Consider the following 25812-nt stretch of genomic DNA (forward strand, 5'->3'; position numbering starts at 1 on the left):
ACGACGATGACGAGGTTAGTATAATGGTGGTGGTGGTGGTGGTGGTGGTGGTAGTGGTGGTGGTGGTGGTGGTGGTGGTGGTGATTGTGGTGGTGGTGGTAGTGGTGGTGGTGGTGGTGGTAGGGAAGAATTGGTGATGGAAAATATGGGTGGATTTCATTTTCCCACCCATATGGGTGGGAAAGTGAAATCCATGATTTAGTGGACTTTTTGAATGGGGTGGAAAATGAATTCCATTTCCATGTGCAATCAAACACTTGAAAAATATCATTTTCCATGGAAATTGATTTTCCACCCTATTTTCCATGTGCAATCAAACATACCCTAAGGGTCCAAACTGAAGATATTTCTCTAGAGATTCCATTGGAATTTGAAAGACAGATTGCTCAAAACGACGAAAAACTTTTTAATAGTTGGTTTGTAGATGTGTTAAGAGAGAATGTGTTTTTGGATTTTGTGGAACATTTCAACAAACAAGTGCTAAACTCAATTGCAGATAAACCCAAAAAAGAAAGAGTTTGTGATCGAGAAAATTCTCCAAAAAGATTCGAATATTCTCGAAGCATGAATAGTGAGAAGAGCTTTCCACAAATATTTCTAGCTGTTTATTGGGTTTTTAGGTTGTCACATCGCTTTTCAACAAACTTTCAGTTGTAAATATGGTGTTTGGGTGTAAATAAGTATTCTAATTTTTTTTTTTTATTGATCATACTTCCTTTCCATTTATTCTGTTTCCTAAGTTCTATCTGAGTTTATATATAATAAAGAGCTTCTGATAACACACCAACCTCTACTTGTAACACATTAATCTACATACAAACTAGAGATTTTTGTATATACATATAAGAAAAAATTTTGATTTTTAAATTTCAAAAACATGTTTTCTTGTAAGATCGTCACTTTTATACTCATCAATCTTGTTGATAAATTATAAGTGAGATCACATCAGCGGTCTCACAAATAAATTATCAACGAGATCGCAAGTAATGTTAAGATCAAATGCCCTAGACATTTTTTTAACAGTCATATCACTGGTGATTTTTTAGTGAGGTCGTTGATTATAAAAGTGACGCGCTTGTTGGAAAACATGTATTGAAAATTAAAATGACCAGTGAACTGGAATTGGAATTTTGTCATATTCAACGCACCCTAAAGACAATCGAACAACTTCAAAAGGATAGGTGTGTTATAAGTAAAGTTGGTGTGCCAATAGAATGTATCTTATAATAAGGTTAAGAAAAAGCTCCTCTTATTTAGCTACAAAGTAACCAAGGAAGAAACAAGGATTGCTTATGACTTATGAGAGTGATAAAGTAATCGAGGAAGAAACCAGAATGGCTACCTCAAACTATCGTCCAATGCTCCATTATTCTTCCTTTTCTTCTTTTCTTCATTCTGGTATGTAAAATTTTTCTTTGTCGTTTATAGAAATTGATTTTTCGGAAATCAAAATTTCATTTGTCAAACTTATAAGTAGAATCTCATTATGTTGATTAGATATTATAATTAAAATCTCTATCATTGGACTGTGGACTGTTGGGTGCATCAGATAATTGAAAAGTCTCTGAAATCTCAATTGGAAAATGTGATGTTTTCCAATAGAGTACTGGAATGGTGAACACGTTATCAATATATGATGATAGTGAAGTCTAAATTTTTTTTAATCTCTCATGTGTTGGAAGATTTCTTTGGTTTCTATAATTTTTGATCTCTTCATATATGAATTGTTAAGGGCCTGCCCCCTGAATATTTATAGTCTATCTACCTGTATTATAGATATAAAAATGTGAGTGTAGATTAGGGATGGTGTATGCTAAGTCCTGGTTGTGCTCATGTTGAGGGAAGGGTGTTTTAAAAATTAATCCAATCCGAATCCGACCCATTAATAAGCGTGTTAAACCCTTTGATCCGAACTTAACCCGTTTATTAAACAAGTAACACAACATGAGGGTGTTCTAAAAATTTATCCAAACTGAATCCAACCCATTTGATAAGCGTGTTAAAGCCTTTGATCCGAGCTTAACCCATTTATTAAACACATAACACAACACCACTCATATTGCCTATTTCTTAAACAAGTTACCTTGTGCCATGCTCTGATTTACACGCACAATCCGTAAATAATCTCCTACATTAATTATAAATGCTATTGCAACCTTACATAAATACTATTTTTTGTATCTCTTATGATAAAGTTTGTGGCTTTAACACAAGAATGAAAGAAATAGATTACAAAATCGCAAGCAACATGGTCCTATTTCTATTCTGATTTTAGTCACACCAAAAAAAATTGTTAATGTCATTCAATCTTGTTCTAGAATCCAAAGAACTGCCCCCTTAACCTATTGATACCGTTTTTTGTTCTGTTTTGAAAATAATATATGTTTAAAATATTCATATAAAGGGGTCTGTTATATATATATTTTTTAATATTTATCATAAGAGTTGGATGCCTCTTTTGGGTGATATTGGAGATACCCTTTGTGTTTTTGAGCTCATGACATACCCTGTTGACCTAAGTTTTGTCAAATAAACTAACATAAAATGACCTCAATGCCATTGCCTTCAAATTCTAACCAAAATCCCTTAATTTTTCTTCATGAAAAACTTTCATCTTCAAGTTGCTTTAGGGTAAAAAATAAACTATTTTTAACCTATTCAACCATGATTTTCAATGTCTTCTTGGAAACCTTGATTTTTCTACCCACAAATTCATCTTCTCCTTCTCAAAAAATCCTATATTGCTCTTGGGGTTTGCAGGTCAAAGAGGAGGGGGAAAAAACTTTACCTTTAAAATCTTTCGTTGTTGGCTAAACTATTGTCTTCAGTGTATTATAGAAATCCTCTAATTTTCAACCCAAAAATCCATTATTATATATCTCCACATTTTATTAAGGGTAATTAATATGTACTGGGTACATTTTATTTCAATATTTGAAACATAATCCTTGTGTTTTCAATGGGGTGACATGTCTGAAAGATAATATAAAATAACCTAAATGCCCTTGTCATCAACATCTAGAGTCTATGACAAATCGATTCCCACCGGCTACTAATATAAGTGGCCACGGACCGCAGGATTAAAATCCTGTTTTGCAAGTCTTGCTCAAGGAGGAGGGAATAGTTGGTGCACGCTAGCTGGCCCAAATACCCTTCTAATAAATAAATAAAAAGAGTCTATGAGAAAAAGAAAAAAAAAAACATAAGGATTATAAGGTGAAGTGAAGAATTCTTGTGTAGGAAAACTTTACATAAATAAACAATGGTTTGGAAGTTTTAGAGGGTATTTAAGACCTTGGTCTTTATATTTTCTTTTCTTCAATGTTCGAAGTAATCTACTTCAAATTCTTTGCTTTGCTTGTCTAGTCCCCATTCTAAGTGGAGATTTGGTCTTTAGGGAAATTATGATACTAAAATTGCATTCTTAGTTGGATTTGTAAAATTTTATTAACATGGCAAGAATCATTATTTTACATTCATTGTTGTTGCTTTTTTTTTTTTCCCCTGTGGAATAAGAAATTTAAATTCGTCAAGATAAGTTTATAGGAAATGACTGGTGAAATTGAAAATGTTTTGATTTGCATTTAATAATTCACGACTATGTCTAGACCCATTACTCAACCCTAAAGAGGCGGATTGCATCCTAAGCACAAGGAGGTTCAATCTGGTCAAGTTCAATCCTAGCCCATCTGTTCCTAAGCCAAGTTTGGGTCAAGTTTGTTGTGTATGTGAACACTTTTGTGAAGCTCACTTAGTCATTTGATGGGTATTTCACCAAACACCTTATATAACATACCTTCCAAAATCTTGTTTGATAATGACAACGAAGGATAACCCAACTAATAATAGCAAATACAAAGAAGATAAACGGTCATACAAAGAAAAAGTAAGAACACGAGATTTTACATGATTCACCCAAATGCTATGTCCACGGAGGTATGAGTATTGGAGCTTGATTTCACTATGATGGAAACGGAGCAAATCGATACAAGGAAACACCTCTATCATTTAATTTCATATTTTTCTAAATCTTAATCTTCCTAAATCTCTCAACTTCTCCTTTCTAAATTTTCTTTCTTTTTCTATTCTCTTTTCTAGAAAAACTTAAATTTTTCAATAGAAGAAAACAAAACCTCATCCTTTTAAAAGCAACACAAAGTGGGTTACTTACATAAGTTAAAAACCCAACCCAAATTACCTTGGACTGACCCAAAAAACCCCACATACTTGGACCGGATCTAATTATTTTGAGTCATACTTAAATTGAGTTAACCCAAAACTATCGGTGAGATGGCCAAGATCGCATCTTAGGAAGTGGAGGTCTTGGGTTCGAATCACCTCCTAGGGGCCACCCTTGGAGATTTATCCCATAAATTATTGGGTGCATATGATGGGAGGAGATTGCACGTTTCCTGATGATTAGTTGGGTGCTCTAAGGGGCCAATATACATTAGTTTCCCACAAAAAAAAAGTTTGGGTTGAATTTTAGATTTCATAAAATGAATGAGATTCTAAACTTTATTTTTGGATCACATTCATTTAAGGTACCCAAGTTTTGATCCAATTGGCCTGGGCCTAGTACGTTCTGGGTCAATGACCTTGGTTGGGTTTTGATCCAATAGGCCTAATGCTGCCAGTCTTCCTTCCTATCATAGATCATAGAAACTAAAGTTTGATTAGGAGCCACTCTCCTAGCTGGTATGCAAAACCACAATCCATATTAACAATTAAAACCTGTATTAGATTACAAAATAAGACAATTCTTATTACACTTTAATTGGTTTCAAGTTAACTGTTTAACTCAAATTAAAAGACTATAATGTTCGTTGGACCGTAACGAAATTTTCTAATTTACAGAATAACGATAATGTTTGCTTAATATTTACAAAATTACGTATTCACGTATTACAGCCCTTGATTTTTTTTATCCACGTATTGGAGCCCTTGATTTTTTTTTACACATACCCCCACACACGCTGTGACATGGCATGTGCTAGAATCATAAAATCTTTTCCCCGGGATACACAATGGCACATATGTACGAGGATGTCTAGCTGTGTATCCCGAGTGAGAAAATCTATGATTCCAGTCCATGCCACATCAGGGGATGTGTGTTAGATGGGGCGTCAGAAAATCATGACTCCTGAACTCTTGAAGTAACTGAAATATGACAAATTTCGAGTGGTTACAGTCTTGATGGTGTGAATTGGACTTGTCCTAATAAAATCTCTACCCGCTGCCCTCTTTTCATTAGATTCTAATTTGAGATAAAGGTGGAGGGTTACATCTGACAAGAGTAGTGGTTGGGCGGTTGGGGTAAAAGTTTGGAGGGCACCTTAACTCTTATTTATTATAGCCCAATTTTTTAAAATCTTTATTACGCTCGAATTAAATATTAGAACACACCATTCAAACTTTATAGAGGTTTGAGTCAAATTATTTTCTCTATGTCACAAAACATTATAACACTCAGTTCAAATAATTTCAATAGTTGTTTATAATTAAGATTAGAGTCCTATGAAATCCTAAACCCAAAAAATAGAAATCTAACCCTCACCCCCAAAAAACAAAAAACAAAAAACAAAAAAAAAGAGGATAAAACTTTCATTGACACTCCAACTTTTTCTTATTCTTTATCGTTCAATTATTTTCTTTATTTTCAATTGAGGTATAATAAGTAAAAGGTGGGGTGCCAATAACAACTCTCAAATTTTATCAATCTTAACCTAAAACCTAATTATTCCATCATGACATTCAATGGGAACTAGAATTATGGGCTACGATTAAATATAAATATAACTGTAGGACTCACGTTTGTTATAGTTTTATAGAGGATAAACCTTTAATCAATTATAGTTTGTGGTGCCTATTTAATTTTATTTACTCTTCATCCCTTCTAATTTTATTATATTTTATTTATAATCATTTTAACTCATTTTATTATTTTTCCTCAAATTTTTTAATAATACCTATTCAACTTTATTTTTTTCTCGCTTGTACCTGCTTTACCTCAAATAGGTCTTCTCTAAGTTTACTAATATTTCTTATTTTACCCTTCTAACCTATTTTATTATTTTTCATATTTTACCCCATTAATGTCAATTTTTTTTAATAACACCTCTTCAACCTTTTTTTTCCTCATTTTTACTCTCTTAATCCCCAAAAAGATACTTGTGTCGTAGGCACAAACAAACTTTAATCTATATAATAAAACATAATTATAGGACTCATAATTACTACAGTTTTGTATGAGATAAACTTCCTATCATGCTACAGTATTGTGATGACCACTTTATTTATTGTATCTTTCACTACTCATAACGTTACTATATTTTCTATTTTACTTCTTTAACTCACATTATTATTTTTCCTTTTTTACTCTTTTAACCCTAAAGATGATGGTCGTGTCATAGGCACATACAAACTCTAGTATGTATATTTCTAATGGGTTAGGATCCACTAACTCATAAAGAATGACTCATAAAAAAACACATGATCCCAATCATTTAAATACAAAATCCAATAGTTGAGATTTATTCTCGGGATAAGTATTTATTAGATTTGTATTATCAATATATGTATAAATCTCAACTATTGAATTTTGTATGTAAATGATTGGGATCATATATTTTTCCAGAAGTCGTTTGTTTATGAGTGAATGGATCCCAAGCTATATATAATTTGTTTTTATTTTTGTTTTTTTCTCTTATTTCATTTGGTAGCAATGTTGTTTTCTCTTTGGTGGATCCCAAGCTATATATAATTTGTTTTTGTTTTTTTTCTCTTATTTCATTTGGTGGCAATGTTGTTTTCTCTTTGGTGGGTTTAATTGAATGGTTAATGAAGACACATTAAGTAAGAGGTTATATATATAAAAGGTCAGGATACATAGACATATAAAACTACTCAAAAAATTACAATATGTTTTGTCGTTTATTGATATATATATATATATACACACTTAAGAAATCATTAATTTCATTTTTTGTGTGCTCTTCACTAACTCTTTTTTTCCATGCATTGATTGGACAAAGCTATCGTGGGCATCCTGAACAACCACCAAATTTATATAAGAAGTCAAATATAAAATTTCATTTTTCTATCAAATAATTGTTGTCATTTAGTTCTTGGATCCCAACAACTAAATATTTATTAAAACGATACCAATATAGTAAAATTACTTAAAACTCCTTAGTATATATGTAACATCAGAATCGAAATGGGTACGATATCACACACATGCCACACGTGCAACATAGTAGATGTAGATTTTATATTAATTATTTAATAAGATCTTTTTATTTTGGCTGATCACAAAGAATCAAGTCAACTCTTTATCTTGAAGTGGAACTTCATTAAGGAACGCATCTCAAGCCTACACGTGGTAACCAGTCATCACTCTCTATGACTTCGCCTAACATTAAATAATCGAAATAAAGAAGAAAAAATATATTACTTAACCTTGAAATCTCTCCTTTGTATTTGGACCAATTATCCGATATCTTGCTACGTGGCAGTTTATGAGGACGTGGGGTTCATTGACCCTGATATTGAGTGACCACAAGATCATGAGTAATGACACGGAGTGGTACTCCAACGTAGACACCAATCCAACACGCAATATGTGCCCAATTGAGCTAATCATAGCTACTGCAACAATGATGACCTCGTTAGGTTTCCATGATAGATAAGGCTGGCATGAAAGTGTTGTCTCCTTGAAATTATGCACGGCTGCACATGAATTTAAAATCCTACTCTTCAAAACTTTCAAAACGGCTGGTTAGAATCAAACTTAGATGATCGACTGGAGATGCATTTCATGACTAGTATTTCTCACAAATACATACTAACTAAATTGATGAAAGAAATTATTGGATTGTAAGAAAAAGTTTAGCATCAAATTAAGATTAGTGAAAAAATCTAATTCTAATAAGTAATAAATTAAGAGAAAATTGGCTAAGATGGTTTGGGCATAATTCAATGAAGGTAGATTATAACACCGATTAGAAGAATATTCAAATTGAAGATTCTATAAGAACGAGAAAAATACCCAAAAGAATGTGGATAGGGATAATGAATGTAAAGGCTTGACATTGGCCATAGTGAAATAAAAGAATAAAATTTATTTAGTTGAAATCTATTGAATAAGGCTTTGTTGTTGTAGATGAGGACATTATATTGACATTCACACGAGAATGTCGAGTCTACACTATTTGCTAACACACAAAATCATTTAGTTCGGCAAATTTTGGTCCTAGGATTTGACATTTTCCTTCGTGTGTTTCAAATCTCATTCAAGTTTGGTTTTGCCTAGTTGATAGTTCACGACATCCATGACCTATGTTATTTGACAATGATGACTTTGGGGAATTGAGCAATTCACCTGAAGAAGGATGAACAATTGGTTAGTTGTCTCCACTAACCACAACTTTCGTCATTTTTGTCAAGGCAAATCTAACATGTACATACATCATACCTTTGAGTATAGTGGATCAATTAAGTGTGCAATAAATTATTCTCAACAATATTTTTAAGAAGAGAACATCAAACTTTTATTTATTTATTTTCACTATATGATATAATAAGAGAAGCGGTGTAACTCTAAGGGGTTGGCCTAGTGGCAAGATGAGCCTTGATAAGCTCATGAAGCAACGAATTTCTTGGGGCCTCCCTCCACGGAGAGAGTAGAAGTGATTTGACATCAAAATTGAATTTAAAAAATGCCCTCACCTTACATTTTAATTTAATATAATTAGCATAATTTTGATAATAATAAAAAAAAACCTTGAAATCGCACGTCCCTAAAATCATATTAATTACTTTTTAAAATTATAAAAAATACATTTTTTTTACTATATTATTTTCAAAATCATCCTGTACTTGATATTTTTAATTACAAATAAGCCCTTCAAAGATATAGCTCTAGTGAGAATAACATGCTACCTTCTATTGAAAATAACAAATATACCTCTTTGATGTCGACCCATGTCACTTTATATGGTTGTCTTATGAGCTCACATTAAATTCATCAAATATGGTGCAAAATGGTGGAAACTAGTGGTTGGAAATCACCAATCAAATTCATCTTCTGGCGTGCAGGTTTGAGGGCCAAGAGTTGGCTAACGTTACCCTATTATACTTTCTCCTGCAATGTGACCTACTGATCCCATGTCCTTTGGACTCTCACATCGAATACTCTAGCCCTTGGAATTTGTAGCCCTTTATTGGTGCACGTGCCTATTCATAAGCTCTATTATTAAAAGGGAAAATTGCTAGCCTCAATATCATCAAACGAATGGCTGAGATGGCAAGAAACTTCAAGAGATTCCCGAGAGACAAAACTATTCCAAAAAAAAAGAAATAAAAAAAATACATGTATTATTATGGTGATTTGAGCAATTTGTTTGATGGAGAGACTTAAACTAACCTCAAACGAAATTTAGGAAACTCACTTAATCGAAGAGTCATGATTTTTTACTAGAAAATTTTCACTCGATCCATACTCTGTTGAAGTGGCAAGGCACATAATCATAAATCTTTTCTTTCAGTATGCATAAGTAAAAGATTTATGATTTTGTGACTAGACATGTCAATCGAGTATTGACCAATGAAATTTTTTGAATCAAAAAATTATTAGCATTAATCAAATGAGTTGGGATAAATGCACATGGTAATTCATACATCTTTTGTATGCAATTGACATGATAATAACACAAAATCATAGATCTTTTTTTTTGAGATACGTAAAAAAAAATAAAAAATATGCCGTTCTGTGTCCTTGCCACATCAGTCACATATAGATCAAGTAAGACATTCATCATTGTTCTAATCAAATAGCTAAGATGTGTGAGGATTGTTCCCAAGGATTCCAACATGAAATTGATTGGTAGGAAACATACACCAATCCCTAGGAAACCTGTCTATTCCTCTCCCATCTCAGCCACAAGTTTGATGGTGAGCTTCCAAACGTTAGAAAATTTCTTTATTTATAAAATAGATTCCACCAAACAAAATAGGCAAAGTACATTGGGGATATTTTTGTCATTTTAAGTTTTAACACCTCAATCATTTCTGAAACAGAAAACACTAATATGAGTTATAATCGCTACTGGCTTTCACAGTGGCCATGTGCTCTGGCAGGTTGTTAAACACAAGCGCCCACTCGCCAGCTGGCATGCAATCAGGGTTCAAGTTTCTTGGGAGAGGACACCAGGAAGAACATGGTGTGTAGATTATCAACCATCACTGCGCATGATAGTGAATTTCTTCTTCAATTATTTTATTTCTATTATTTGCCTGGTCAAAGGTTCCAAGGCAGATAGAGTTTTCTTCAATGGTCCAGCCTTTCGTACATAACAAGGTTCACCACCCTTCACTGATACTCTCAGTGTTTCATTAATAAAAGTAAATTGAACCAGATGAGAAATCTAACATGCGCTGGGGTGACAGATACAACTCAAATCTTTCAGCGCACGGTAACTATCATAACTTATCCCGAAATATATGGGCGTACGATAGTAATATTACATGGGAAAAATGTGGAATAATATTAAGATTGGTGCTGCGGTGCCATTGGATTTGCTGCGGTTTTTACATTTTTGACTTGTAGGTTTGCACATAACCGTAGATGCTGTTTCCTTGTGATTCGAGTAGATGCATCTCTGACTATGTGCGCAACTCCAAGTCAAAAATGTAAAAATTGCAGTAAATCAAATGTCATTCCAGCCTTAGTGTAATATTAAACTCACTAAAACAAAGTCATTCAAATACACTCATGTGACGTGGAATATGCATAGAATCATTGATTTTTTTCTCTAATATCTAAAGGAAAGAAATCTATATTATATGCATATTACAACTCAGTTGAGTGTTTTTTAGTCAATGGCTAAAAACTATGTGGCCCACTAAACCAAAATAGCCCATGAATAGTAGAAATATTAATAATCAAGAGAATTGCTATTGGCACCTCAATTTTTACGTATTACACTTCAATTAAAAATAAAAAAGATTAGGGTGGATTACCATTTCATGCGTTGAATATGACAAATTACAATTCTGTTACATTGTTCATTTCAATGCCCAAAATATGTTTTTCTAGTGACTACCATGTTTATAATCAATGAATTCATTTATAAAATATCATTGAACTTGTTGTTACCTGTGACCTCACTGGTAATCTATCAATGAATTCATTGATTATAAAAGTGATGAATTCACTAATAGTACATGTTTTGAGAATAAAAATGTGTAGTATCACGAAATCAGAATTTTATAATAAGTTATATATGTTTTGGAAAATATCTCAAAAAAATAAGTGAATGACTGAGAATAAGGGTGTAATAAGTAAAAGATGGGTTGCCAATAATAAATGCCTTGCAATGTTGAGGTTTTGATTTGAGCGAAACCTTTGTAATGTTTGAAAAGTATGTTCTAATCTTTAATTGCGGTGTGATAAATAATTAAGAATTAGGGTGTAATAAGTAAAAGTTGGGGTGCTAATAACAATTATATGGAATGGAGAGTAGGATTGGCAATGGATTGGATCAGTGCCACTCCAATACGGATCCGATTTCTTTTTAAAGATGTACCCTATTTGATTCGAACGAATTAATAAATATGTGTATCGAATTTGATTCATTTCATTTCATTCTTAATTTGAAATCGATCTGAACACATGCCTTATTTTCAGATTATCAATATTCATAAAATTTTAAAAAATCTACTTTCCTACTACAAATGTGAAGAAAATAAAAAAGACTAAAAAGTTTTATTTATATGTAGTGATATGAAATTAAGAATAATAATAAATAAGAAAAATTGAAATATATTTGGATCGGATTGAGGTACATCCGAACCCGATTCTAAATTATTTCGAATCTAAGATTTTAATCCGAATCCAATATAAAAATTTGATTTTTCATATATATATATTTTTTAGAGGGATTTGGACAGCAGATATATTTGGAGTCATTGCCAGCCCTAACGGAGAGTGGAAACTGATGGCTCCAGGCTCAGGTAAACCAAGGATCCAATGGTTCATGCTAGCAACACTTACAGCTCAGCAATCACGTGCTCTTTGATTCAATTGAGAGCTGACGTAATGCTAATTCAATTACAAATTACAATCACATTCGTTGCTTCACATGATGCATGACCAATTACAAGCCAGCTCAGATTGTCAACTACAGCGGACCTTTTCCAGTTACCTGGAGATCATTAAGTAACGGTCTAGATGGCAATCAGACTGGCGTGTTTTATTGTAAAATTGAGAAAATGCAAATAGATTGGTACGACAGCGTAACATGCTATCATAGATCGTAGAATAGAAACACAGAAAAATAAAAAAAAAACAATACAGAAAATTACATTTACATGTAAATCCGTAGATATTATATACATATGGGACTGTCGGCGAAGAACCAAGCATGGCCATGAGCCAACTCAATTAATGCTTTTTCGCTCTCGAGGAACAGTCGAACAGAAGATTGTAATAAGGCACTGATGTCCAATCACTCTAGACTCTCCCCATGAAGTGTCGCGGATAAAGTCATCCCTAGGTTTATATCGTTCAACTTTCCTAGAGATTTTAATCAAGTAATCGGAGAACATCAGCGGTGTGATTTTGTTAAGATATGAGATGTGATTTTAACTCAACCTCTCTTGCTCTAACCATAGTTAAACATACACTCTCCCAGTCTCCCTCTCTGGTTTTATAACTCACTCACTCTACCTAAAGAAAGAGAAACATTGAGAAACCGAGAAGAATCGTTCTTTATTTTTCCCAAAACGAGAAATTTTGAAGATCTTATCCTCTTTCTAGAACAAGGAATCGATTGAAGGAGTCGCAGAAGAGTGAATTTGATCTGAGATAGAAAATTTTGAAGCAGAGACAAAGAGACCTTAATTTTCTAAGCTTATTTGATCTGAAGGAATGCAGTGAAGGAGTTAAAGAAAATCGTAGTTTTTTTAAAATAGAAATTGGTACAGGTTAGAGATTCATGCATTTTGGTTCGAATCGAATAAAATTTGGGAAATCGAACTGATTGCTTTCTAGAGGAGGAGATTTCTGGATTGAACTAGGCAATGTTGCAGAGTTGTGGAAGATCTAGGGGTAGAGCATTTTCTGTAATGAAAATGAAGGAATTAAGTTAAGAGTTACAAAGCTAGTAATCTTGTTGAGCAGTGAAAATGGTTTGAAAGGAGTTGGAGCAGATTGAAGAATTCCAGCATTTACTTGGGAAATTGATTTGTTTCTGGACATTTTCTTTGGTATCATTGCTCAGATCCATGGAATCACGAATGGATCGGTACGAGATCATGGAGCAAATCGGACGTGGAGCCTTTGGAGCGGCGATTCTTGTGAATCACAAGTTGGAGAAGAAGAAGTGAGCTATTCTTTCTCGTCTTTCATATTCTCTTTTGTAAATTTAGTGATCACGCATCATTCTCAAGAGTCACTGAATGTTTCAAATTTCAGATATGTTTTGAAGAAGATCCGGCTTGCACGGCAGACTGATCGATGCAGGAGATCCGCTCATCAAGAGGTACATTAAAACATTAAATTACACGGTCTTGATTTTATTTGTCTTGATTGATTTGTTTCGTGATTAGAGGTTTCTGTTTTCTCACATTTTGGAAATTTGGACTGTAGATGGCTCTCATTGCTCGAATTCAACACCCTTACATTGTTGAATTCAAGGAAGCATGGGTGGAGAAGGTGAGATTTTGCTTAATAATCAAAAGCATAGGTTTAATTTTCATATCTATCATTCTATTCTGAATTAGAGCTCATAATGTAGGGTTGCTATGTTTGCATTGTAACCGGATACTGCGAAGGTGGAGACATGTGAGTCCGATGCAAAAATTTCGAAGCTTGATATTATAAGAATTTATCATAAATTAGATGCTAAGATCTCTATTGCTTATTATCTTTAAACAGGGCAGAGTTAATGAAAAGATCGAATGGGGTATTGTTTCCAGAGGAGGTATATGGTCATTTGCTCACTTGTTCAACTTATAATTTAATTTGAGTTACAACTGTTACTTGATAATCTTTATTCTTGTTCAGAAACTCTGCAAGTGGTTTACACAACTACTGTTGGCTGTCGAATATTTGCATTCTAACTATGTTCTGCATCGTGACCTAAAGGTCTGTGAGTATTGGTGATTGGTGAACACTCTTGAATTTTCTCTGCACCTCTCGAGATTGCATTCTAATTTTCTTTAGCTCATATTATTTGCAGTGTTCCAATATCTTTCTCACCAAGGACCAGGATGTCCGTCTTGGTATGTAAATTAATGTTTCAACAAGCTAAAATGGAGTTTTACTTGTACCTGGCTCAATAATTTATTTATTTTGTTTGTTTCCAGGGGATTTTGGTCTTGCTAAAACTCTTAAGGCAGATGATCTGGCTTCTTCTGTACGTCCATTTCCGTAATTGTAATTTACTTGTATTTGCCTTTCAATGTTAATTTGTGAGGACAGTAGGGATGTTGGCTCGAACAGATATTGTTGAACTGGTGGAAGACTTCAAAACAAGTTTATTTAGGATGCATAGGGGAAACAGACATTGAAACATCCTGTTGTCTTGCTTAGGATTTGTTGAAACTGTAATTTAAAAAGCTCTCTAAAAAAGTTTCACCTTGATATTGTAAAACCATCAGAATCATCTAAGTTCTAGGTGGTCCGACAATAAGACAGCTTTAACCTCATTCTTGCCTGAACTTCTGCTTCGGCTATCCAGCTTTTCTTTGTTTGGAAGGATCTTTGGTTCCATATTACTGTTAAATTTTTTTTTTTCTTCTTCTGTTTGCATTAACTTTATGTTTTAGAATTGTGGGGAGTAAACAATTGGTATGGACTTAAGCTATGTGATGTTATGAGGTCGAAGCATCCATTACTGTGCCAACCATCTTTTATTTGATTTTAGTTGCCGTTCAACATCCACAAAAGAGTTTACGCAAAATTTTAGGAAGAGATCAGTGCAATAAAACAATGTTAAAATATTTACTAATCGAAAAAAATAATATGTTAATTGATGTTTGTCAGAAACCACTTGACCCAACTCTGTATATATGTATTTTTCAAAATGATGAAGAGATGTGAAAGTGGAATATCAGCATATTTGGGGGATTAATAATTGCATTTGTACATATTATGGTCAGGTGGTCGGAACTCCCAACTACATGTGCCCAGAACTGCTTGCTGATATCCCTTATGGCTTCAAGTCGGACATATGGTCTCTAGGTATAAAACACATTTTCCTCTTGACTAAAGCGTATTCTATTCATAGCTTCATTGTAGTTTCTGCTTTAATGTGCTTGGAATTGTACAGGGTGCTGTATATATGAGATGGCAGCTCGTCGCCCTGCATTTAAAGCATTTGTAAGATTTTCTCACTCATTTACTTTACAGCTCTTCTTGTAATTTGAAATGGAGTTACCTATACTTGGTGCCCAAGACTTTTCTTGGAAATATCTCTCATGGAACTCTCTAGGAGACTTAAAACACCTTATAATATTGAGCTGGTTTTTATTCATTCTTTCTTTTGAAACTGGGGTGAGTTTAACCATATTAATGCACCTTAGTTGGTTTAAAGGCTTGAACAATATTGATTACTCTTCCTTCTCTTTCATGATAAACTGAAGATCTCTATTGAGTGTGAAGAAATGATAAAACCCATGCAAGGAACTGTCCAAGGGGAAAAATTATAAAGCTTAAGCCATATTAGCTCTCTTAGCTTGTCTGGAAATTTTCCCAGTTGTTTAATTTATTGCTCTTGTTATTTATCCAAAAAAAAAATTATTGCTCGTCTCTGTAGAGCTTCTTCTTACTAATTTTGTGTCAAATGTTGCTTGTGGGCATTTGGCCCTTGCTTGCATAACCTTCACAGTATACACAGAATAATTTTGTTTGGATTTGGATCCTATTATTTCCAAGTCTAACCTGTATCCATTAAGTTTTTCTGTTTACAATTAGAGTCTTTAAATAGAACCCCAATCTACCAATAAACAAAGTATACTAATTGAAACTCAATGCAGCATATTATTACATATTTAAAGTAAATGAATAATTTCAAAATAATAAAAACAAAGATATGGTTCTTGCAGTACACTTGTATAAATTTTTTGAACATTGTGTTAGTAATTACTATACCAAACAATATTCTCTTATGTGCTTTAGAGGCAAGTGAAGAGCTGCTTACTTACCAAAAAAAACCTGCTTTCTGTGATTCAATTTACACCACATTTGTTCCTCAGGATTTTAGTAATTTCCTTTCTGTGGTACATAATGTTGTATAACCTAACCAGAACTTATTTGCTTCTCTACTTGGTTCATTGTTTGGCTTGAGATCCATTATTCATAGTGCAAATTCCTCAGCTTTGCTGCAACATTCTACTATTAATTTTGGCTGGCTGTTTTATTAATTATATGTTTTTTTAATTAATTATATGATATTTGTACATCTGGTTTCAGGATATGGCGGGATTGATAAGTAAGATAAACCGCTCCTCCATTGGTCCTTTGCCTCCCTGCTATTCCTCTTCCTTGTAAGTTGGAATGATGCCAACATCATGTACTACATTTTAAGCTCATTTTCCTTTGTAGTTGCTAATATAGATTGATATAACATCTTCTTGGAAGATTTTTCACGAGCCTGTTTTCTATTTCTTATTATGTCTATACCTTATGCTCCTTAGTTTTCATTATAAACCTACCTCTATGCAATCTATAAAATTTTGTATCATGCAGGAAAACGCTTATCAAGAGCATGCTGAGAAAGAACCCCGAGCATCGGCCAAGTGTAAGCCTCTCCCATATATCTTGTAATTTTTGAGTTCTTGTCATTACACACCAGAACTTCAGCTAACAATCTGGAGGTACACTTTGATCAGGCATCCGAGGTATTAAGGCACCCTTACTTGCAGCCATATGTGGATCAGTACCGCTTATCCTCCACTTCTCCTCCTACAGCATCTTCTCCAGAGATGCCAATATCCACTACAAACCATGGTCAGAAGAACATGGCTGAAAGTCAAAGCAGCAACAGCACTAACAGTGACAAAGATAGTCTAATTTCGAGTGAGAAAAATAACTCTGGATTGGTGTTCGATTATGCTCACAAGGCTCCTGATACAGATATGGCTTTGACTGACTATGGAGTTGACTGTGAGCAGCCCATGCCAAATGATGAACATGGCACCGACATGTCTAATCTCCAAGCAGATGAACATGCTACTAAATCCTTTGCCGATGAACAGAGACCCAAAATGGAACCAAAGCAACCTAAAACAATTAAGACCATATTGATGGCTCTAAAAGAAGTGGGGAAAGCTAGAGAAAATAGTTCCCCGTTGAGAGGCAACCGAATAAAGGTTGGTGGCATATCCGGACAAAAAACCAACACAGAAACAATGCCTAAGGTCCCAAAGCCCAGCATTGTACCTTCAGGTCCTAAATCTAATGCAGATACACCCACTTCTGTACCAGCAAAGGCCAATGCTGATTCTCTGAAACGGATCCAAGGGTCACATCCCTCAAAGAACCAGGTGAAAATATGCTCTCTTCTACCTTTTTAACGTATAAATGAAAGAAAAAAAAAATCATTTAAATTCCATGTGTTCCCTGTTGCAGTTATCTGCATTTGATTCATCGCCAAAGACAAAATTCAAATATGATGGGAGTTCGCCATCTGGTCATGTAAAACAAGTTCTGGAAGATGGAGTTCCAAGTAAGTCAAGCCAACGGCCTCCGCATTCCAACCTTGCTAGACGATCTTCCTTTCCTGGACAGAATAAACCTGCTAAACTCGACACCCCAAACACAGTGAGCAATGACATGAAGCCAGGCCCAAGTGAGGTAACCCAAGAGCCCAAAAGAAGTCCCAACCTGAAACCCAGTACCTCAAGAGAGATCATGCAAGAGACCGAAAATACTCCATTTGGGGCATCCAGGGGAATACAAACAGATAATAACAACACTCCATTTGGGGCATCTAGGGGAATACAAACAGATAATAACAACCCAGTGTCATCGTCAAAGTCAATTGAAGGCGTTGAGCTTGGTGATGATGTGGCAAACCCTTCAACAATAACCTTGAAGGAACAGAACAATTCCTGTTCGTCAAATTTTACTCATCATCATTATGAGATCCTACAGGTTGGAAGTTCAGAATCCCATCCACCTAGTCGTCCACAGTCTGCTGGGCCCACGGATATGTTATTGGAAAGTCATGGGTGTGAACACAGATATGTATCATGCTTAGTCGAGACCTATGAGGGAAATGTGGATCTTCAGAAGAGTACTACTAGTAATGACGACGTGAGTTCAAGTCCGGGTCCAGAGTCCTTCCCAAGCTCAGATCAGGAATATTTCTGTAAAGATGATATACCTGTAAGCAGGCCAAGTAGTAGGCCTGATGATGTGATGCCTCAGACCAGCCTTAATTTCACACCAAGTGGTGATGACGGCAAGGTCAACTTGCCTACTAGTAGATCTGATCTGACACCTCTATCAGACCTCACTTTTGCCCCAAGTGGTGATGACAAGTTCACTGTAAGGGAACTTGTGTCATCCATAACAGACATTATACCTTCCATTACAGCTACCCCAAAGAATTCACGACCAGAGAAGGTACCTTCGATTCCAAGCCCAGTAGTTGAGAAGCCAGCAGCAGCCCATCTACCACCAGCCTTTGATGATGTTATACATGTAATTCGTCACAGTAGTTACCGTGTTGGGAGTGAACCACCAGTGATGGAAACTGTAGAGATGGGGGTGCAGAATATGGATGTGGGAAAGCTACTAAATGTGGGAAAGGAGGAGGTAGAGATGAGAAACACAGCAACTTCGGCAGCAATGAAACCTTCGAGTTTCTCAGAATCTGTGACAATGAAATCAAACTTTTCTGATGGTACTGGCATTAAGGAAATGGATGTGAGAAACAGCCCCCCTCTGACTCCAATAACCGATTTCTCTGATTCGGCAAAATCCAATTCGTCTGAGACTGATATGGTTGGCTTGAAGGAAGAGGAAACCCCAGCAAAGGAAATTTTGGATGTGAAGTCTTTTAGGCAGAGGGCAGATGCACTCGAAGGGTTGTTGGAATTGTCCGCCGACCTTTTGCAGCAAAATAGGTTGGAAGAACTTTCTGTTGTTCTGAAGCCCTTTGGGAAAGAAAAAATATCTCCACGGGAAACAGCGATCTGGCTGGCAAAGAGTCTAAAAGGAATGATGTCCGAGGATACTGGACGCACTTCTTGAGAGATCTGACTCTTTGCTTTGCCTGTAAGTATTCTTAGTTGTATGCGTTTTATTTCTCTTCTCTTGTGTTTGATGGCTTTTTTTTCAACTTGACCATGTTTTTCACCTTGCCAAAATCCATTTGAACAAGCAGGTCTTGTCTTCATTGCTTTCCCATTCTTGTATTCTATTAGTCCCAGAGTATGTTGTTGTATATAGTAAAATATACAAACTAAATAAATGTCATTTTTGCCAAAAGCATAAATACTGTTGAAGTAAATTTTGTAAACATGGCGGGGTTAAAAAGGACCAATTGATTGATTTTAGAAGAGTTTATTAGCGTACAAACCTCACTGTCATCAACATGCACGGATTGGCAATCAGGGAAGCTGAATCAATAATGACGGGCATGATAAGGATATTTCTACTGAATTATTAGGGTCCTGTTGTAAAATTGCGGTCTCTCTCAAGTCAGCGTAAATGTTCAGCCTTGTCCCCTAAAATTTTTGGAGATGTTAGGCAGACAGGTTGACACATTCAATCTTAATTTCCGAAACAAATAAATACTGTAGCAGTCTTACGGGATTGAAGAGAAGAGATTGATATAGTAGTACAGATAAGCAGGAAAGAGAGTGAGATATTGTACGATCAGTTGGCCCTCTTATAGTGTCAACAATCAAGAAAGAATCCCTAAGCATTGGCTCCATAACTGATTATTCAAGACTTCGTGGTCATAATAAGGCAAACTTTAACAATTAGAATAACTATAATGCTGGTTCCTAAGACAATTTAACTTAGAATTGGACCAAACACATGTAACGAACTGCTGAACAAAATTGCAGCACACAAGCAACAATCAGAATCCCACAGATCCGTGGTTTTATACAAGATACCAAGACAGTAATACTGGTTTGGTTTCTATTTTTCAAACCAGTAGCTATTGTTGGAAAAATTAATCAACTTTGGAGAGATTATGGAGGTAGAAATACAAGAAGAAATCATAAGACTTCCATTGCCAATGAAGAGACTGACTTTTTTTTTTTAAAAATGAATTTCATTTCTTCATCTGTTATTACCGCGAGTGTGAAAAAGGTTTAGGACAAATAACTTTCCGAATATAATGAAACCCACGTCTCTATTTGGCCTAATCACCTTTAATAGGGAAAAAAAAATTATATCCAAAACCCTAGAGAACATCGGAACACAAATTAATACAATTTTTGTCCTCTTCGGTTTTGTTATCTGGTAATGATTTCAACCCATTTAGGACTGAAATTTTGGGTCTTAATGTATCCTTTTAGAGTACCTTCACTCTATCATAAATGGCTGCCTGGATCATGTCCGTTTGCACAATGGACCATTGAATCTGAAATATTACACTTATTCCTGCTCAATCCCACGATGAACAAATGAGATCAAACCAATCCATTGCATCCCAACAAGTCAATCATCCCCTCTTCGTAAACAGGGACTAAACAGGGTAGACAAATGAATTTGCAGGAATTTACTTTAATTTGAAATTCCCAAAAAAAAAAAAAAAATCTAGTTGGCTTAAGGATCAAGTATCTTCCAAAAAATAAAAAAATTCAAATACATTAAAAAATCCAACAGTTATCCTACGGGAGACTAAATAGGTATTGAAAGATGAAAGAATTATAGTTCAACTTACACAGCAGTGAATCTTTCTTAGGCAAGTGGGTGTTACGGTTATCAACATTTTAACTCTCCTTGGAGAGCCAGTTGAGCTTCATAAAACCACGCCAATCACCACACAGGCAAACACACATGCACATCCAAATGGAAGAAATAAACAAACTGTAACACCCCAGGTCAATGATAGAAAAATATTATCTGCTTTGAGCCCAAACCCACACGGCTTTAAAACACGTACCATATAAGGTACCACTCCTCCTACCATTTCACCCCGCAACGAGATGGCTCCACTTCGACCCCTTGGTCTTCGCAGCCCTTTCCACATCCAGACAATGGTGCACTGACGAGGCCGTGACAAATACAGAAAAGAACCAAGATTTATTTGATTCTATAACTGCACCGCAGACCCGACTTACAGAACTATAGCACAAGATAATATCTACCTGCTACTGATTTTAGAAGCCACTATAAAAACTAATCTGGACGCATATGAGTTCAATGACCTCATACCAAACCTCTTAAGTTTATATCATGGCTATCAACTGCTCACGATATTTAAAAATTGGGTGAACGACTCATGACAGTCATCTTATTCTAGAGCTGTAGTGGTTGACTCAGCAACTGCTTGACGCACAAATTGCCCTTTCACTCGTGGTCGTTTCTCTGCAAGCCTTTTCCTATTATGGTACCTAACCTGAAGAGAAAAAAACAGACCAGAATTTCAGTAGCAAGAGAGGAGAAATTTCTACTTAACTAACGTAAACTACTAAAGTAACGGATCTAGATAAACCATTGAAAGTTTGGACCATGGGTCGACCAACAAAACCGATTTTACCACTACGAGTCTACAACCATTAGTTGGGTAAGGAGAAATTATGGAAGTTTTATTAGAAGACCAAGAAATGAAACAAAGATTAATTTCATCGATAATTATGGTTTATGTTCAAGAATGAATCACCTTTTTCTCAAAGCATCTGTCTTTTCTTTTCAAACGGAATTTGGTCAATGCAGCATCACGTCTAGAATGGTCATTGTCCAACCCTATCACATTGCCATTTTGGAACCCATCTTCATTCCCACTCAGTAAATTGGCAGAAACACTCGTGTCCTCAAAACCACCATTGCTTCCACTAGCAATGGCAACACCACGACTACAGGTCCCACTTAGAGTGACCTCTGCAGGAAGAGTATGAAGAACAATTCTGCGGTATGTTTGTTCAACATCAGCCCTTGTCTCGGACTCCTCCATGACTTGCTTCACCTGATGAGGATGGTGGTTCCTGGCATAATTGAAATTATTGCAGTCCTGAACTTCAGCTGAACCATGGAGGGGTACAGAAGGTTCCGGATAGAAAATTGGTTGTAGTACATAACCAGCACATAAGCTCTGGAAAGGTATTGCTCCAACAGGAATAGGAAATGGTACAATCCCAAGTTGAGGGTGATGAGAAATTGCCTTCTCAGTGGAAGAACTACCAGCACATGAATATTCTCTTGAAGGAATAGATGGTGAAGGATTGGTCACTTCTTTGTTGCAACCAGTTGAAAGATGGCCGTATATTAGAGCTTCACCTTCATTTCCAAGTGAAGAGGCTGACCTCTCAATAAGAGGGAAAGGGATGTTTCTGCTATTATCAGCACTTGGATATGTCCGGCAATTTGAACTGCCACATTCATTAGTTTCAATGAATAAATTGGGTGGAGAAGATGACCTTGGACGGGAAGGATGACGACTCCTTGCATTTCCATACCTACAAATGATATAGAAAAGCTACAATTTAACCAAGGAACGCTTTTTTCTTTTTCTTTTTAATATTTTGTAAAAGCTCTCAGGAGTCAGGATAGATCATTCTTGAATGCAAAGAGTTTAAAAGATGAAAAGTTGTAGTGCCTTCATAGATGCTTAATGCATATCCATAGTGATATTCAATTGCTTTTTTTTTTTTGCACTCCAAATGCAAAAAAAAATAATTTCTTTGGGTTCACGGTGGATGTTTAAAAGTAGAGATACAACATGTATCATGCATTGTTTGGAAATCTAAAACAAATCATTTGTTAGATAAATATTTAATTAATCAGCTTCTTGGAAATCCATTTAGTTATCAGCAGGAACCTTTGAAAGTATTTGTTAATCTTCCAAAAGTCGGCTGGCTAACACTCTTCCCTGTTTATATAATTATGTGGAGTTGTTGGCAATGGCACCATCTAAACCAAGCTAAGAAGGTTTTTTAGTTTCAAATATTTAGTTGAACATACATTTGTACTGTTTTGGAGAAGGAAATATTACACTCTCATCTGATTGCACTTTTATCTGGAAATCTTTCCCCTTAGCTATGACTTATGGCTCAGAATGCATTTACACCTCTCATGTTCGAACAAAAATAACTAGCCATCAAAAAGCATGAAATTATTAATAAATAATCAATTTCATGCAAGAGATAGTGATGGTCTAACCTTGAAAATGCAGAGGCATCAGAGTGTCTCAGCACATGTTTTCCCTGAAAATGTTCATCATTGTGGTCTTTGAGTTGTGGTCTTTTTAGAGAGAGTTCCCACAATGGCGACGAATCAGAATTGCATGTATTATTCTTAGCATAAGTAGATTTTACTGATCCATACAAAATATTCTCCCTGTGATCATTATCTTTCAGGACTCGATGACTACACTTCTCAGTAGTAGCTACCCCAATGGATTCGATAATCTCCCTCGAACGTGCATTTGTTTCGACATTTTTATCAAGAATCTCGGGATCATTATTCTCTTCCTGCTCCTGAACTTTTTCATTCGAAACAGCTTCGTGGATAGATAGATTTGCTTTGATTTCTACCCCTTTTGATTTCTCTGCAACAACAGAGCTTATCATATACCACAAAAACTTTATTGAACAAAGTTCTTACAAGGCCAAAGTACTAATAGGAAATAAATACCGTCTACTTTGCCCTTCTCATGAATTGATGATGATGTTGCCACCTTAGCTATACTTTCTATTTTTGAATCACTTTCTTCATGAAGGCTCCTAGATTCAGTTTCAAGAGGCTCCCCTAACTTCTGCTCACTTTTACTTTCAATGTCTGGTTTAGTACAAGAGCTCTGCAAAAAACAGTGAAATAATATGATAGAATTAAGTACATTGACATTTCGTTTTGGGGATGAATCAAAATGAAGAAATCATTGACATTTCTTTTTGGGGATGAATCAAAATGAAGAAATAGTTAATGTTTACTATATACCAGTAGTTCAGATTATGATCCATGATTCGTATCTCTTATTACATCTTCTAACTCATGTTAGTCATACAATCTTTACTATTATAATGAGAGAAGGCAGAGTAGAAGTGGTTCGACACCAAAAATGCTCCCACCTTAATATTTAAATTTAATATAATCAATGTCAAAAACCAAGAAAATTGCAATCGCATGTCCCTAAAATCACATTGGTTAGTTTTTAAAATCACAAAAATATCCTTTTGAGTATGTAATTTCCAAAACAACCCTTTAATTAATATTTTAAATTATAAATAAGCCCTTTCAAATTACATCTGCGATTGCACATGCCACCTTCTAGTATATATTTTAAATTATAAATAAGCCCTTTCAAATACATCTCGTCCGATACGTTTGACTTGTCTATCCATCTCGTTGGTGGACGATACCGAGATGTATCAGACAAGTCGTCTTGGTCTCGGACGAGATGTAAAACCACGGTTCAAGGGCCATAAACAAAATGAATCATCTCGTTGGGATGATTTTTTGTGAGGATGATTTCTATTAATGAAACGCTAACTACAAAGTTCAGAGAGACAATTACGTACACAACACTTTCTCCAAACATGCTGCCATAAATTTCTTAACTCGTTTATCCTAACTGGTTTCACTAGAAAGTCTGCAGCACCATTCAACATGCACTTAAACACTACGCCCATGGAATCGTGTGAAGACATCACTGTTAGACACACACACACACACAAAAAATGTTTTAAAATGAGGTGAGGGTCTAAACAAATTCTTCTTTAATTTTTTTTAACATTTTAAACTTACTGATTACAGGGATATTTTTGCATATCTCATCGCCCATTATCTTAGAAAGAAGACCAATCCCAGAGATTGAAGGCATCACCACTTCAGTTAAAACAAGATCGAAATTATAGTTATTCTTCTTTAAAACCTCCCAAGCTTTGAGCCCATCTGCAACTGCAGCAACTGTTCGAACCACAACATAAAGCCAGATTACTTTACATGGCAAATAAATTTTGCAACAAAATCACCTACAATACAACCCCCTAATTCTTCAAAAAAAAAAAAAATCATGCAATTTTCAAGTGTAATTGTACAAAATTAATTGTAAATTATGTCGAAAGAAACGCGATTTGGTGAAATAGTTCCATACATCTTCATTAAACATAATTAATTCAACTATATCTATTTAAAAAAAAAAAAAAAGATTAAAGAAAGAAACAGGGCATACCTAGGTAGTTGCATTTCCTGAGGAGAGCTGAGACTATATGTCGAGTGGAATCGTCGTTCTCAACAAGCAAAACCTTGATGAACTTCCGAGGCAGAAATTTCTCCCATCTAATCACCCGTTCTTTACCTTCATCTCTCACCGAGTTCAACAACTCGCCATTTGAGTCCCGATTCCTCCTCGACGAGCCAACTGTGGAGGAGGACACGTCACCATCTCTCATCTGGCGTACCATAGCATGAGAAGCTGAAGCATCAACTTGCTTCGATGCGCCAGTTTCGTGGGTTTCTTCTCTTATCCTGCACTCCATTGTAGAAGAAACCATCTGAACAAAGAACACAACAGACGAAGGAGAAAAGAGTGATGCCACGCGTGCTCCTTTTGTGGTCACCGACTTTTCGAAAATATCTTTCCATGGCCACGTCAGCATGGAGAAGAAGGAGATCTAAACACT

General features: G+C 35.3%; 2 protein-coding genes across 2 annotated transcripts; one reads left to right on the top strand and one right to left on the bottom strand.

The window, feature by feature from the left end:
- Positions 1 to 12471: 12471 nt before the first annotated feature.
- Positions 12472 to 19409, top strand: NEK6 (serine/threonine-protein kinase NEK5). The gene is made up of 14 exons (XM_086424454.1): positions 12472 to 13385; positions 13478 to 13544; positions 13652 to 13717; positions 13800 to 13846; positions 13940 to 13985; positions 14069 to 14149; positions 14244 to 14286; positions 14371 to 14420; positions 15166 to 15247; positions 15336 to 15385; positions 16478 to 16551; positions 16754 to 16805; positions 16897 to 17550; positions 17636 to 19409. The coding sequence occupies exons 1-14, from the start codon at positions 13288 to 13290 to the stop codon at positions 19262 to 19264; spliced, it is 3039 nt and encodes a 1012-aa protein (XP_086280580.1). The 5' UTR covers positions 12472 to 13287; the 3' UTR covers positions 19265 to 19409.
- A 1194-nt stretch (positions 19410 to 20603) lies between these two features.
- LOC147385462 (two-component response regulator-like APRR9) lies at positions 20604 to 25713 on the bottom strand. The gene is made up of 7 exons (XM_086424456.1): positions 25362 to 25713; positions 24935 to 25096; positions 24709 to 24839; positions 23825 to 23987; positions 23351 to 23738; positions 21855 to 22647; positions 20604 to 21590 (listed from the first exon to the last, which is right to left on the bottom strand). The coding sequence occupies exons 1-7, from the start codon at positions 25681 to 25683 to the stop codon at positions 21486 to 21488; spliced, it is 2064 nt and encodes a 687-aa protein (XP_086280582.1). The 5' UTR covers positions 25684 to 25713; the 3' UTR covers positions 20604 to 21485.
- Positions 25714 to 25812: the final 99 nt, after the last annotated feature.

Source organism: Akebia trifoliata, chromosome 14 (assembly GCF_017979445.1).
Source record: "Akebia trifoliata isolate Shusen 1 chromosome 14, ASM1797944v1, whole genome shotgun sequence".
Lineage (NCBI taxonomy): Eukaryota > Viridiplantae > Streptophyta > Magnoliopsida > Ranunculales > Lardizabalaceae > Akebia > Akebia trifoliata.